This window comes from Platalea leucorodia, assembly GCF_965183815.1.
Source record: "Platalea leucorodia genome assembly, contig: HAP1_HAP1_SCAFFOLD_24, whole genome shotgun sequence".
In the NCBI taxonomy this organism is placed as follows: domain Eukaryota; kingdom Metazoa; phylum Chordata; class Aves; order Pelecaniformes; family Threskiornithidae; genus Platalea; species Platalea leucorodia.
In genome coordinates this window covers 596,647-611,923 of record NW_028121458.1, presented here as the reverse complement: position 1 = coordinate 611,923, position 15,277 = coordinate 596,647, and the positions used below count along the sequence as shown (strand labels likewise).

The 15,277-nt window shown below is 53.0% G+C and overlaps 2 protein-coding genes across 2 annotated transcripts; one reads left to right on the top strand and one right to left on the bottom strand.

Annotated features, from left to right (window-relative positions):
* Window positions 1-2,868: 2,868 nt before the first annotated feature.
* LOC309603167 (olfactory receptor 14J1-like) lies at window positions 2,869-3,828 on the top strand (the record flags this gene model as incomplete). Its single annotated transcript, XM_082338080.1, has 1 exon — window positions 2,869-3,828. One exon carries the CDS (start codon window positions 2,869-2,871, stop codon window positions 3,826-3,828), a length of 960 nt encoding a protein of 319 aa, XP_082194206.1.
* Window positions 3,829-8,651: 4,823 nt separating this feature from the next.
* Window positions 8,652-9,575, bottom strand: LOC309603166 (olfactory receptor 14C36-like; the record flags this gene model as incomplete). The annotated part of the gene is made up of 1 exon (XM_082338079.1): window positions 8,652-9,575. One exon carries the CDS (start codon window positions 9,573-9,575, stop codon window positions 8,652-8,654), a length of 924 nt encoding a protein of 307 aa, XP_082194205.1.
* Between the last annotated feature and the right edge of the window lie 5,702 nt (window positions 9,576-15,277).

Below are 15,277 nucleotides of genomic sequence, written 5' to 3'. Positions count from 1 at the left end.
ACTACAGACCCAGGATGAGATGCCTCCATTGACTCACCTGACTCCCTTCCCTCAGCAGGGGTAAAGGAGCCCCCTCCCTGTCCCTGCCTGGGTGTCCTGTCTAATGCTGAGACAAGGAAAGGTGATTCTTATGCCCAACTCTTTCTTTATGAGGAGAAATGACTGCTGGAAAGAAGTGTTTCTCCCCAGCCGAGGGATGGAACATCAGTGGTTGCTCCAGCCTGTTTCACAGCAGGTTCCCCTGGAGCCCCAGGGACACCTGGAGGGAGCCCAGAGGGGCAGAGAAAGTGCTGCCTTGGGCTGGGCCTCTGCTGCTGAGCTGGGCTGGGCTCCTGGGATGGAGGGAGCTCCTGGCAAGTGGGCAGCCCTCCAGAGAGACAGCTGTGCCCAGGAGCAGCTCCTCTGCAAAGCGCAGCAGGGCTGAGGGCACTGCCTGCAGGCACTGAGGACAGAGAAGAGGAGTGAAAGAGGTTAAAGGCAGTCTGGGATGAGAGGGCAAGTGTGAGCTCACTAAGGGAGAAATCTTCACAGCCCTTGACATGGTAAGTCTTAGGCTGCAGGGCAATGCAGATGAGTTCCTGGAAGTGTCTCCTAGATCTGGCACATGCCACAGCTGACAGGACCTGTCGGGGTGGCTCTCCTGGCTTTTCTGGTGTGGAGGAGGATGGGGTGCTCCAGAGCAGGGACTGCCTGCTGCACCATCAGCAGGACAGGGCATGATGGCTCCCTCCTCCCAGGGATGGCTGCAGGGGTGCCAAGCTGGGTGTGCATGCAGGGGTGTCCTGGGCTCCGAGCAGGGTCCCTGCACCCCAGGGGGTTGTGTGCCATGACAAGGACTCTGCTGCCTGCCAGGGTCAGCACTCAGCCTGCCTGGGCATCTCCCCATGGTGCTGTGGGGAGAAGCTCTGGGTGGAAGGAGTGACCCCTGGCAGGACAGAGCAGGGTCCTTCTGCTCTCAAGAGGGTGCTGCGTGGCTCAGCGGCTGGCTCCTCACAGCTCCAGATCACCCCCAGGGCATTTCCAAGGGGATGTTTCAAGAGAAAGGTACAGGCAGGGGCTACCTGGAAAGGAAGGTGCTTCCCTTAGTCTTCAATTTCATGCTGTGGGGGTGTACAGGGAAAAGGAGCTGCCACTTTTGAGAAGCAGCTGGGATTCTTGACCCGTTACATGGCATGATCAGAAGGTCTGCTAGGAACCTCATAAACTGCCTTCACCTACCCCTCAGCCTACAGGCAGCACCACCATCACCTTTGCTGGCAGCATCACGGTTTGTCTGACCTGCTCTTTATCACCTGCAAGCAGGGAGATGTGCCTAGACAGTGCCCTCCCACGAGGAGTTTTGTGTGAGGCAGAACCGAGCACACGAATGGTGGGATGGGGTCTCTCAGAATTTGCTGTGAGGAAAACAATGTGCGGCAGGGAAGCAGGTGGAAAAGGTCCGGGAAGCAGAGGGGTGGGCAGGGAAGAAGACCAAACTAAAAATGGCAATTTCAGGGGAAGGAGAATTGGGAAAACTCCCTGTCACCCCTTCCAGCACAGACACCTTCCTCTGAGCAAGCCCCCTTGCATCCTCTCTGACCCAGCAAAGTCTCTGCCCTCGTGGCCGTGGGGCACAAGGCATCGGCCACCCCCTCTGCAGCCAGAGCTCCAGCAGAGGAGAGGTGCCTCTCTCCAGCCACGCACCCATTTCCCTCTGCAGAGCACAGGGGCTGAGTCTCGCTGCCTTGCACATTGCTGTCTGGGAGGCTGCGTGCATGGCTGGTTAAGGTGATGACTTTCTCAAGTGCCTTTGTCTCTCTTCTCGCCTCTCTTGGCAGAAGGATTGCAGAGCTGCTCCTTCATTTCCCACTTGCACCTGTGCTGCTCCTGCTCCCACTCTTGGGCTCTGTGGGGTTGGGGGAGTCTCCAACACGACCCTTCAAGCCTTGCTAGGCAGGGGTCTGCATGGGAGTGAGATGCCCCAGCTCCCTTCTATCCTGTGGGGCTCCAGGAAAGGTGGGCTGTGGGCTTGGGAATCGAATGGCTCTCCCCAAAGGAGATCCTCTCTGTAGGACACTTGACCATTTGCCTGCAGTGTCCTGCCAGCTGTGAGCTTGCCACCAGACACAGCTGTCTCAGCATCTTTGTGATATCTTTGTGTTACCCCTAAAGAAGCCCCAGAGGTGCTAAGACTATGGAAACGGTGTTGAGCAGCTCTGTGTGGGCAGCTGAAAGATGCCCAGTGTGTCCTTGCCTAGAAGGGGAGTGTGGAGGCCACCCTCAGGAAAAGAGGGAGAAGTTTAGAGATCTGAGCTTTGAGTCCGGACTCCTCTACTCTCAGGAGGGTGCGGTTTCTTTTAAGGGGAACAGATGACTATGATCATCCTCCAACTCAAGCACATGCGAGCGCAGGGCAGCTGGGAACAAGACTGATAGACAGACCAGCTCCCCTCAGCCTGCACTAAGTGTCAGGGAATGCTTCTGCCATTCAGGTCTCACGATAAATATGCTGAGGATTTCTGCCTTTGAGGAAGACTCCCCAGGTAGGACAGGAGTATGTAAAAGAAAAGAAACAAAGTGAAAACCTTGTAAGCAGCTCCCACTCATCTGAATTGGGAGAGAAGATGGTGAAACACCCTTATGCATGAGAGTGGATTTCATCTGATGGAAACTGTGAATATTGGAGCTGGTCACCCCCATAGGCCCGTACCCACCACTGTAGAGCAGGACCAACTCTTTGGGAGCCCATGGGCAAAGCCTCTGCTCCTCATGGCCCACCTGGGGGTTTGTGAGAGAAATGAATATTTTAGTTTTCTTCCTTGAAAAGTCTCTCCTAAATTCTCACTGTCTTGTCCTTCTTCAACAGTCCCCCATGCCCAGAGGCAGCAGATGTCCAACAGCAGCTCCATGACTGAGTTCCTCCTCCTGGCATTCGCAGACACGCAGGAACTGCGGTTCTTGCACTTCTGGCTCTTCCTGGCCATCTACCTGGCTGCCCTCCTGGGCAACGGACTCATCATCACCGCCATAGCCTGCGACCACCGCCTCCACACCCCCATGTACTTCTTCCTCCTCAACCTCTCCCTCCTCGACCTGGCCTCCATCTCCACCATTCTCCCCAAAGCCATGGCGAATTCCCTGTGGGACACCAGGGACATCTCCTACACAGGATGTGCTGCCCAAGTCTTTGGATTTGTCTTTTTCATTTCAGCAGAGTTTTCTCTTCTCAGTGTCATGGCCTATGACCGCTATGTGGCCATCTGCAAACCCCTGCACTACGGGGCCCTCCTGGGCAGCAGAGCTTGTGTCCACATGGCAGCAGCTGCCTGGGGCACTGGGTTTCTCAATGCTCTCTTGCACACTGCCAATACATTTTCCCTACCCCTCTGCCAAGGCAATGTCCTGGACCAGTTCTTCTGTGAAATCCCCCACATCCTCAAGCTCTCCTGCTCACATGCCTACCTCAGGGAAGTGGGGCTTCTTGTGTTTTGTGTCTGTTTGGCATTTGGGTGTTTTGTTTTCATTCTTTTCTCCTATGTGCAGATCTTCAGGGCCGTGCTGAGGATCCCCTCTGAGCAGGGACGGCACAAAGCGTTTTCCACGTGCCTCCCTCACTTGGCCGTGGTCTCCCTGTTTATCATCACTGCCGTGTTTGCCTACCTGAAGCCCCCCTCCATCTCCTCCCCATCCCTGGACCTAGTGGTGGCAGTCCTGTACTCGGTGGTGCCTCCAGCAGTGAACCCCCTCATCTACAGCCTGAGGAACCAGGAGCTCAAGGAGTCCATTAGGAAAGTGATTTCATGGCTATTTCTCAATAGTGAGAAACTTCCCAACACTCCCCACACATGAATCCCAGGCTGTCTTGTTCCAGGCCTGTACTTTGTGGTGTTGTTTTTTTTTAATTATCATGGTCAAGATTAGCATAATCTTGTCAGAGCTGACTCTCTCATATGTAATAAAATTGTAATAAAATCTGTAATAAAATCGGATCTCCCTGGTCCACTGCCTGAAGGCTGGGCTCTTCTTCCAAAGCTGGCGAATGGTACCTGAGGTACATACCCAAGGCTGTCCCACACATGAACTGGTCGATGATGTCTTTAAAGAGGGGAGTCTGGACCTGAGTGCAGTAACAGTGACACTGGCTCAAGGTGCAGAGCCAGAAGTTCTTGCTGTCCTGGTGCTCCACCAGGCCTGGAAGATGGCTGAAGAAGGACTGGTGCCTCACACTCTCTTAGTGCTGTCGTCTCACCTGAAGAGTGGCATGGAGAGGGAGGCTGGGACCCTGTGTCAGGGCTTGCACTGAAGGAAACATGACCCAGAAGCCATGTCGGGTCACTGCAGTCCCTGTGCCCAGCACATGCCCATCAGGCAGCCTCCCCTACCCTCTGCGTTGGCACACACCCCCAAAGCACCCCCAGTCCTGGACTTTTGTACCTCTCCTTTCCAGACCTCGCCATTCACCGTGGTCCAGGTTTGGGCTCATATTTGAAATCCAAGTACCTGGGGGAACCACCAAGCCCTTCCCAGGCTCACACATGCCCAGAGCCTGGCAGACGCCAGAGCAGAGCTGTCTGTGAACCTCTGTGTGGGACACAGTCGAGTCTGGGTAGGGGCTGGGTGCTGGGGAGGGCTGCCAAAGCAGGAGGGGGGCAGGGAGATGGGGCATTGAGGTCTGTTGTGCAGACCACACCAGGGAAATGCTTCCCCACCCTGAATGCACCTTGCCCTGTGTGGTGCCTGCACAGTTGGGCTGTGCGGCTGCACGTGGGGCAGTGGGGCTGGTGCAAGGATGGGAATGCGAACAGGAGACATGATGCTCCTTGAAGCTCCTGCACTGCTAGGACATAAAAATGATTGCCAACCCACAGCCAGGCAGGGCTGTTGCCTCGGTCACTGCGATGACTCTGGGAACCCAGGAGACAACAAGGGTGGGAGGTCAGGGGTGGACACTTCCAGCGCCAGCTCTGCCAGCAGCCCCTCTGAAGACAGAGCAGCTCCCCACAGCTGCCACAGGACTCGCTGCTGCTCACGGGCTCAGGGGTGTCTTGGAGGCTGCAGCCACTGGCACCACCTGTCAGGAGCCCCAAGGCACACGGTGAGGGTTGGTTCCCTGCGCTGCAGCTCGCGGTGCCTCCCCTCCTGTGCCACTGTCCTCTCTCAAGAGCACCACCAGCTGCATTACTGCCTGCCTGGGTGTGAAGGGGACCTGCTGGAGGTCTTCTCTGCTGACCCCCATGTCCCATGGCTCTGTCCCAGCAATAGCTCACAATCACGACCATGGTCCTTCTGCAGTTCCATCTCTCTGCTTGGAGCTGGACACCACAGCCTGCCTGCATGGTCCCAAAGGGTCCCAGTGAGGCTGAGCTTAGACAGGAGGTTGTGACTGTCCTTGGTCTGGGTAGTTGGGATGATCTGGGTGGGCACCATGAAGGGAAAGAAGGGACAAGGGACAACAAGGACAAGAAGCAGGAGGGGAAATTTCAGATTAAGACAAAGAAAGAAAAGAGGAAAAAAAATCTATCTATCTCTCCACCTATGTATCAGTCTATCTCAGCCCAGGATACTGGTGGCCGCCTTTGCTGCAGGGGCGCATGGAGGGCTCCTGTTCAGCTTGTTGTCCACCAGAAAACCAGGGTCCTTCTCTGAAAAGCTGATTTCTAGCCGGTTGGCCCTCAGCATGTCCTGGTGGACAGTGTTTTCCCTGCCTGGGCATTTCCCTTTGTTGAAGTTTCATGAGGTTCCTCTCTACCCATTCCCCCAGCCTGCTGATGTCCCTCAGAATGTGTCGCGAATGGGTCACTTAGAACACATAAGGAATCACCATCAAAGGTGTTAGCAAAAGTGGTTTGAATATGATGTTGTAAAAGTGCGACTTAAGAAAGTTTGATGGGAAGGTTCACTCTATAAATCACCGTGTGGAAGAATCATACAAAGGGATATTGAGTTTCCCTTTCATAAAAGTGAGTACAGGGAGTGAGCAATGATAGAAAATCCAAGTACATGTTTCCTCCAGTATGCTAACGTACCCACAGTTGTTGTAATTCTTTACTAGATTGGGGCATCTGCAATTGTTCTGTTTTACTTAGGGTGTTCGGTGGAATTGCTGCACTATCTGCAATCCACCAAGTACCTAAAAATTTTACTTCTCTACTTGGACCCTGACGTTTTTCAAGGGGAATGTCAACTTCTGCTTTATCTAGTGCTTGCCACACTGCTGCTGCCACTTCCCCCACTTTTTCAGGGAAAGTTCCTTCAGTCAGAATATCATCTATATATTGGTGCAGTTTCACATCTTGAGGGAGTGAGACTGTTTGTAACAGTTCAGCAAGTGCAGCGTGAGCAATTGTGGGTGAATGTCTATACCCCTGTGGGAGTCTGTTAAAGGTTTATTGCATACCTTCCTCAGTAAAAGCAAATTTTTCTTTATCTCCCTCCTGCAAGGGGACCATAAAGAACATATCTTTCACATCTAGCACTGCCATCCATGGGTGTGCAGCTGCTTGTAGCGTGGCTGTTAAAGTTGCAGTATTAGGTACTGCAGCCATTAGCAGAGCTGCGTTAGCATTTAGGCACCGATAATCAATTGTCAGGCGCCATCTCCCATTCGGACTGGCCAGACTGGTGAATTGTATGGGGAGTGGGTTCTGGAAATAATGTGCCATTTTTCTAAGTCTGCTATTACATCAGAAATCCGGTTTTGTGCCACAGCAGCAATTGGGTGTAGCAGTACATTAGGAACCTATGAATCAGGGAGTGCAGGGGCAGCGTGGAGTACACGCACTGGAGTCTCCCCATTTTTAGCAGGGTTAGGGTTAATATTTGAACCGAAGGACCACACGCTGCCATCCTGCAGGCACCAGGTTCAGCCATTCAAAACATCAAACCCCAAAATATTTTCATTGTGATCTTTCATTGCAAAGTGAGTAGGTAACATGCGCTTCTCACCTGGGAGCCATAAATTCACTTTCACGGTTTGGCAAATAGAACTTGCTCCGTTCACTTCAGTAATTTTATCTCTTTGCCATCCAGGTTGTACACCCAGCATCTCGGCATCCGGTTGTGTTGATATTGAAATTTGTGCTCCTGTATCTATTAGAAATTTCACCAGTCGTCATCGAGGACCAACTGGAATCAAAATATACAGCCTATTATTATTATTTATCCATTGATAGGATTCCACTTGCCAGACAGGAGGCCCAGTTGCTGTCCTGGCATTACTTGGTTTTTGGCCTCATGTTTTGCAATTCATCCCTAAGGGGGAGGAAAGGGTTACCGCTCTTTCTTGGAGCGTGCAATGGCGCCGGAGTACTCGGAGGATGCTCTTTCATTTTGCCATCATCACATTTCTGAAATGCTTGAATTAGACTCAGGATAAAATATAGAAAAGTGCGACTTAAAAAAGTGTGATGGCAAGGTTCGCTCCATTAATTACTGCATGGAAGAATCATACAAAGGGAAATTGAGTTACACTCGAGTTAAACTGATTCACAGAGAGACCAGAGATGCAAAGAGTAAGGAAGACCCTCCCAATGAGTCACAAGGTTGAGAGTAGACCCCCTTCCTTTCTAAACTCCCGATGGAGCCCAGGTGCAGCTAGGTCCAATCTTAGTCTCAGACTTGGACAACAGTTTATGTCTAAGGGAAACAAACCAGACCCTGCTCCACTGGTCCTTCACGTCTCTCCCAGGAGGCCTGGCTGTGCGAGGAGACATTCTTGGGTGCCAAGGACTGAATTCTCCCATGAGCATCCATGACACTGCTGTGTGCCCCAGAGCTGCACACTCACACACTTGAGCTGCTCACAAGGGTTCTCCTCTCCTGGGCACTTCTCTGGGCATGTTCTCTAGAGCCGCTTTGAAAGAACACCTAAGCCTTCAGGCACTGCCCGGAGAAGATCCTTTCTCATAGAATCATAGAATCATTAAGGTTGGAAAGGACCGCTGAGATCATTGAGTCCAACCTGTTAACCTAACTGCCTGGTCCACCTCTAAGCCATGTGCCTAAGCACCACATGCACACGTTTTTTGAATACTTCCAGGGACTGTGATTGTACCACTTCCCTGGGCAGTCTGTTCCAATGCCTAACCACTCTCTCCATGAAGAAATTTTTCCTAATATCTAATCCAAAATGCTATTATAGAGGCCAGCTCTGTCACAGAGGTGCCCATTGCCCGTCCCTGCCTGCAGTCACAGGACTGCCGCACCACAGGACTGCGACCAAGCTGCCAGAGCACTCCGACCGTGCACCAAGACAAGGGCTAAGAAGGAGAGTGTGGAAGTGGAAAGAGAGCAGCTTGGGAAAGACCAAGAACTGGTGCTCCCTGGCAGTGCTGCTGTGCCAGGGCTGTTTTTCCTCTGCACCTCTGCACCAAGGTGCTTCATCTGCAGCTTTACAAAGATCTGAGGGGAAAGATCTCAGACAAGTCACTGCAGGGTCCTTTATTTTGTTTAAACACACAGAGAGCATGGATCCTCATTTACACAGTCCGTGGGCCACAAAAAACAAGTGGATATTGAAACAGAAGCGTGATGAAGAAGGACACTTGTTTGTGGACAACATTATAACAACTAAGAAAAGCTAAAAACAAAGTACCAAAGACAGTGTCAGCCTATAATGAGTTACATTACAAGTGCAATGAGATTTGAGAAGAAGATGGGCAGTTTATTGCTGCTTAAAACCATCCAGTCATAAGTTTCTTCAGGGAATCCTTGAGCTCCTGGTTCCTCAGGCTGTAGATGAAGGGGTTCACTGCTGGAGGCACCACCGAGTACAGAAAAGATACCACCAGATTTAGAACTGGGGAGGAGACGGAGGGGGGCTTCAGATAGGCAAACATGGCAGTGCTGATGAACAGGGAGACCACAGCCAGGTGAGGGAGGCACGTGGAAAAGGATTTGTGCCGTCCCTGCTCAGAGGGGATCCTCAGCACGGCCCTGAAGATCTGCACATAGGACACCACAAGGAAAACAAAACACCCAAAGACTAAACAGGCACTAACCAGAAGAAGTCCCACTTCCCTGAGGTAGGCATCTGAGCAGGAGAGCTTGAGGATCTGGGGGATTTCACAGAAGAACTGCTCCAGGACATTGCCTTGGCAGAGGGGTAGGGAAAATGTATTGGCCGTGTGCAGAAGAGCATAGAAGAAGCCACTGCCCCAGGCAGCTGCTGCCATGTGGACACAAGCTCTGCTGCCCAGCAGGGTCCCGTAGTGCAGGGGTCTGCAGATGGCCACGTAGCGGTCATAGGCCATGACAGTGAGAACATACAATTCTGCTAGAATAAAAAAGGTTAACAGAAAGACCTGTGCAGCACATCCCAAGTAGGAGATGTCCCTGGTGTCCCACAGGGAATTGGCCATGGCTTTGGGGACAGTGGTGGAGATGGAGCCCAGGTCTATGAGAGAGAGGCTGAGGAGGAAGAAGTACATGGGGGTGTGGAGGCGGTGGTCGCAGGCTATGGCAGTGATGATGAGGCCGTTGCCCAGGAGGGCAGCCAGGTAGATGCCCAGGAACAGCCAGAAGATCAGGAGCTGCAGCTCCCGTGTGTCTGTGAGTGCCAGGAGGAGGAACTGGGTGATGGAGCTGCTGTTGTACATCTCATTCTGCTGGGCATCAGCACTGTCCATGAAGGAAAAGGCAGCCAAATGTGTAGGTTAGGCTACTCTGAACAAAATCTATGCCATTTTTCCTAATGCTCTGCTGTGTGGGTGAGGAGACCAGGGGCTTGCTCTGGAGAAGGTGTCTGGCATGGCAGGGGACGGCAGGGAGGTGCCTGAATCCTCCTTCCCCCAACATTTCTGGGAGCAGCTCCCATCTCACTCCCTGCCCATATCTGCTGCCTGGAGTTGTCAGTGCTAGGAGCTGTTTCTCTGTGCCCACATCTCCTCCCTGTCAGTGCTCTCAGACTCCATCCAACCCGCTGTGTGCTCAGCTCTGCCCTGCAGACCCCTCCCGGCAGCAAGGCACTGCCCAGGGGCATCTCTGTGTGTGCAGGGGCTCAGAAGCAGCTCAGAAAAGTCCTAACCAGAACCAGGGTCTCAGTGCCTTCTCCAGAGTGGGGAAATAAATTCCCATCTCCCACTGCCTACCCAGACCACCAAGAGTGGAAAACTGAAAGCACAGATTCCTTCCCCTTCAGGGAAATGTGGCTTTGATGTCACCCTTGAAAGTCTCCTCAGAAATGCCTTAGAAATGATCTGGAACTGGGAGCAGCCCTGAGCCACGCAGCACCCTCTCAACAGCAGAAGGACCCTGCCCTGCCAGGGGTCACTCCTTCCACCCGCAGCTTCTCCCCACAGCGCCATGGGCAGCTCCCTGGGCCGGCTGAGTGCTGACCCTGGCAGGCAGAACAGTCCCTGCCCCAGCACACAGCTCCTGGGGTGCAGGGACCCTGCTCGGAAGGACGGCCCTGGGCACCCCTGGCTGCACACCCACCTTCACACTTCTGAAGCCGTCGCCAGGAGAAGGGAAACGCCATGCCCTGTGCCTCTGATGGTGCAGCAGGGAAGCCCCGCTCTGGAACACATCCTCCTTCTCTATGCTAGAGAACCACTGAGAGCCCTCTTGACAGATTGCATAAGCTGGGGTTATGTGCCAGCTTTAGGAGATCTTTCCAGGAACCACAGCTGTGTTGCCCTGCAGCCAGAGACTTACTGTGTCAAGGGCTGTGAACATTTCTCCCACAGTGAACACTCAGCTCTCCTCCCACTCCAGATTGCCTTCTCTCTCTGCCTCGCTCCTCTCCCCCTCGGTGCCTGCAGGCAGTGCCCTCAGCCCTGCTGCGCTTTGCAGAGGAGCTGCTCCTGGGCAGAGCTGTCTCTCTGCAGGGCTGCCCGCTTGCCAGGAGCTCCCTCCATCCCAGGAGCCCAGCCCAGCTCAGCAGCAGAGGCCCAGCCCAAGGCAGCACTTTCTCTGCCCCTCTGGGCTCCCTCCAGGTGTCCCTGGGGCTCCAGGGGAACCTGCTGTGAAACAGGCTGAAGCGACCACTGATGTCCCCTCCCTCAGCTGGGGAGAGAGACTTACTCCCAGCAGTGTAATTTCTCTTACCAGAGACAGAGTTCGGTCCTATAATCACGTTTTCTTGTCCCATCATTAGGCAGGACACCCAGGCAGCGACAGGGACGGATCTGTTTTACCCCTGCTGAGGGAAGGGTTTCAGCAGAGTCAACTGAGGCGTCTCATCCTGGGTCTGTGGTCCTGGGGCTAGAAGGGGTCTCAGCTCCCTCCCATGCAGACCACAACCCCCAGGAGCTGGGATTCCTCTTGCATAGTTCAGGTGTGCACAAAACAGGCACCTGCATGTGAGCTTCTTGTCTCAGCTCCCATGCTAATTACTGGAGATGGAGACCAGGAGTGAGCTGTTCAGACACAAACACCTGGTGACATTTGAGGTGCCAGAGGTGACCAAGATGCATGCTGGTCACTGTGAGCTGTAATGGAGCAGTCCACAGAGACAGGGCAGCATCTGGGGGCATCACCTTGGGGGCTGGTGGGAAATTCCATTGTCCAGGTAAATTGACAGCAGATGCCCACATGTAGGACACCTGAACCTGTAACTGTTCCTTATGTCCAGGGCAGCCTATAGAGGTCTTCAGCTGACCAACTGCAGTCACGTGGCCCAAGGAGAGCTAAGTCTCTCTTTCTCTTCTCCACCAGTTGTATTATGTACATCTGCTTTGGCAGTTGTCTCATGTGCATCCCTCCATTGTCTGACCTAATTCAGGACAGCTGAATCTTAATTTAATAGCCAAATACAGGCCTGTAGAGCTCTGTGAGATGCCAGGATGCTCCAGCCCAACTGGATGAAGCTGACATGGACAGCGCAAGGCCTATCCAGGAACCCCCTCCCCATTCAGTCTCATTGTGTGACAGGCACCACCCAGGGCATCTCAGACAGATTCGGTGCCTTTGGGCCCATGTCTGAATCCCACCACTGCACTGACGTGAGGTCTGTCCCTTCTCTCTCCAGCAGATGCTGGGCAGTGCATGAATACCAAGCACATCACACCAGGGGCCCCACTCGTGTGCATTCCCTCTCAGGCTCTGCTGGTTCTTCTCTCCATCATCACAGGATGTCCACACCCAAGGGCACTCTCAACATCATCTCTTCCTTCCTGTGATTCACCTCCACCACAAGCCCTCAGAGGCTGCAGAGACACCACAGACAGCAAACCCCTCTCCTGCTCGGACTGCACAGCCCAGCTCTGTTTCTCTTTGGCCTTGGAGAGAGCAGGGTTTGCCACCTTTGTGGGCACCTCATTTCTTCTTCACACTGCCATCTGCTCTCCACTCCAGCATGTCTCTGCTCTGAAGCAAAGCCTTTGCACACTTGAGGTCTTGGGCACTTGGTAGCAGGTTTCCCTCTTGCAAGTCTGCTCTCAGCCCAAAGGTGCCTCAGCTGCGGTGCTGCAGCCCAGCCATGCACCCATGCCCTCAGCCTGGGGCACAGGCAGGAGGAGCTGGAGCTCTGCATGCAATCCCTTCATCCCACTTGGAGGGAATAACAGCTGAGGCGTGTTGGGACAGCTGACATGACTGGGGTGCTGTGATGGGTGGGTAGAGGATCATCAGGAGAGACAGGCCAGAAGGATGAGGAGGGAGGTGTCCCCAGTGTGAAGGAGCTGCTTAGATGTGTGAACTTCCTCTGTGGGATGAACAAACTGGGTGAGCCCTTGCGGGTGAGGGTCAGAGGAGAGAGTGGTAAGGGTGACATTGTGGTGGGAGACAAAGAACCCATGGAAGTCCCCCTGCAGACTTTCATTACCCTGGCATTCACTGGAAGGAGACCACAACAGCATGCAAACAGTCCCGGAGGTTTTTGGAGGGGTTTGGGACACAGCTTGGGACACAGGTCTCCATAGTGCAACTGCCAGATTGGCCAAAAATGTTGATACTCATCTGCATCTGTTACTCTCAAAGAAGGTAGAGCTGGCCATGGATGTGAAAACCAGTGTCAGCCTTGGCTGTCGTGACCATGCAAGAGTGGGGTGTCACCTCCCAGGGGGAAGGAGAACAGAAGAGTGCAGATGCTAGCCCTCAGAGCAGCAGACTTTGGCCTGGTCTTGTGACTTTAAGTGGGGGGTCCCCTATGAGCGACACAGAAGAGCAGCAGAGCTCAGTACAGCTGGTCTGCAAGGACAGTGTCTTTCAGTTCCGAGAGTGTGCAGACCAAGAGTCAGAAGAACAAGCAGAGATCTCAAGACAGAAGCATGGGGAACCAGCAGACTCATGGGGGAAGCTGCATAGGAAAAAGGCAGCATACAAGAGGCGGATGCAAGGATTGAAACAAAGGAGGAATTCAGAAATATGGTTGGTTTTAGGAAAGCCAGAGCTCCCGTAGAGTTGACACTTGCAAGGGAGTTCAAGGGCACAATGTTACCACTTCAGGAACAGTTAAAGAAGAAATGAAGTCAACATGTGGCCACTGCTGAATTGAGTTAGGTAGGTGTAGATAGGTGTGAGGCACTCTTGGCCTTTGTCTTCACCAGCAAGGTCTCCCAGTTCCGTGTGCCTAAGAGGCAGAACCCCAGGTGAAATGCAGCAGTGGATGGAGATCAAGTCAGGGGTTACTTAGGCAAGGTCAGCCCTTCATAGCCCCTTGGACCAGATGGGATGAATCCAAGGCTGTGGCTGTTGAGAGACCAGGCCGATGTCACAGCAGGGCTGCTCTGCTACATTTTGGAAGGCCATCATGACTGGAGAAAGCCAAAGGCAAATCTTGCATACATCTTCTAAAAAGGCCCAAGGGCTGAGCAGGGGAGTTATAGGCTGCAGCGACAGAGGCCAGGGGCTGCGTGGCTGGGCAGCAGCTCTGTGGAGAAGGCTCTGGTGGTCCTTGAGTTTCCTTAGGCAAAACATGAGCCAGCAGAGGATCCTGGGCTGTGTGAGCAGGGCCACAGCCAGAAGAAGTGATTCTCCCCCTCTGCTTGGCACTTTTTACACCGCATCCAGAATCCTTGCCCAGGTTTAGAGCCTGTGCAATGACAGTGAGACATGGGCAAAGAGGAGCCACTTCACTGGAGGGCCACTAAGATGGCAATCCTTCCATTACCCTTCAAGTGTTTGTGTGATTTCCCCAACAATACCAGTATCTGCAACAACAATAACAGTAACAACAACAAAAGCACTGATCTGCCTGAATATAAATACCTGCAGTGGAGCAGTCTGCATCCATGGTAGCCACTTTGGGCAATGCCAATTGAATCAGTATTTGCAATATAGGGCATGATACCCCATCCAAAAGTACATATCTAAAGCGGTTGAGAAGAAGGGCTGTTGTGGTTTAACTGGGCAGGCAGCTAACACCACACAGCTGTTTGCTCACTCCCCTCCCCGCAGTGGGATAGGGGAGAGAATTGGGTAAAAACATAAAAACCGTGGTTTGAGACAAAGACAGTTTAATAGGACAGCAGAGGAAGATAAGATAATAATAATAATAATAGTAGTAGTAGTAGTAGTAGTAGTAGTAGAATACTATATAAAACAAGTGATGCACAATGCAATTGCTCACCACCCGCTGACTGATGCCCACCCCGTCCCCGAGCAGCGATCGCTGCCCCCCAGCAGACTCCCTCCAGTTTATATACTGAGCATGACGTCATATGGTATGGAACAGGCTTTTGGCCAGGTTGGCTCAGCTGTCCTGGCTGTGCTCCCTCCCAGCTTCTTGTGCACCTGGCAGAGCATGGGAAGCTGAAAACTCCTTGACTAACGTAAGGACTACTTAGCCACAGCTAAAACGTCAGTGTGTTCTCAGCATTATTCTCATCGTAAATCCAAAACACAGCACTCTGCCAGCTACTAGGAAGAACTCACCCCACAGCCCCAGCCCCTCTGAAGGGCACAGCAGCTCCTGGGGGGCAGAGAGGGGGGTTCAGGCTCCGCATCATCCCCACTCCTCAGAAGAGCACAGCAGTCCTAACCCTGGGCCTCCTCAGGCAGCTCCCGAATCTCTCCAGTCTCCCCTCCCTCTGGATTCTGAGTCCCCACTGACTCCCATGGCACTGCAGAGTCCTTGTTTATGGATACATCGATTTAGTGCTTTAATTTTGGAGGACTTCACCATTGAGGGTGTTTCACCTTCTGAGCCTCCATTCATTCCAACCCCAGGGAAAGTGGTGAGTCCCCATCCTCTCCTCTCCTCTCCTCTCCTCTCCTCTCCTCTCCTCTCCTCTCCTCTCCTCTCCTCTCTAAATTCATTTCCAGGGAGTCTGGTATATGCCATCAGTCCTGTCATACATGAAGAAACCTGAGGAGAGAATGGGGAGCTCATGGACCATCACCCCCGCTATTGGAAACC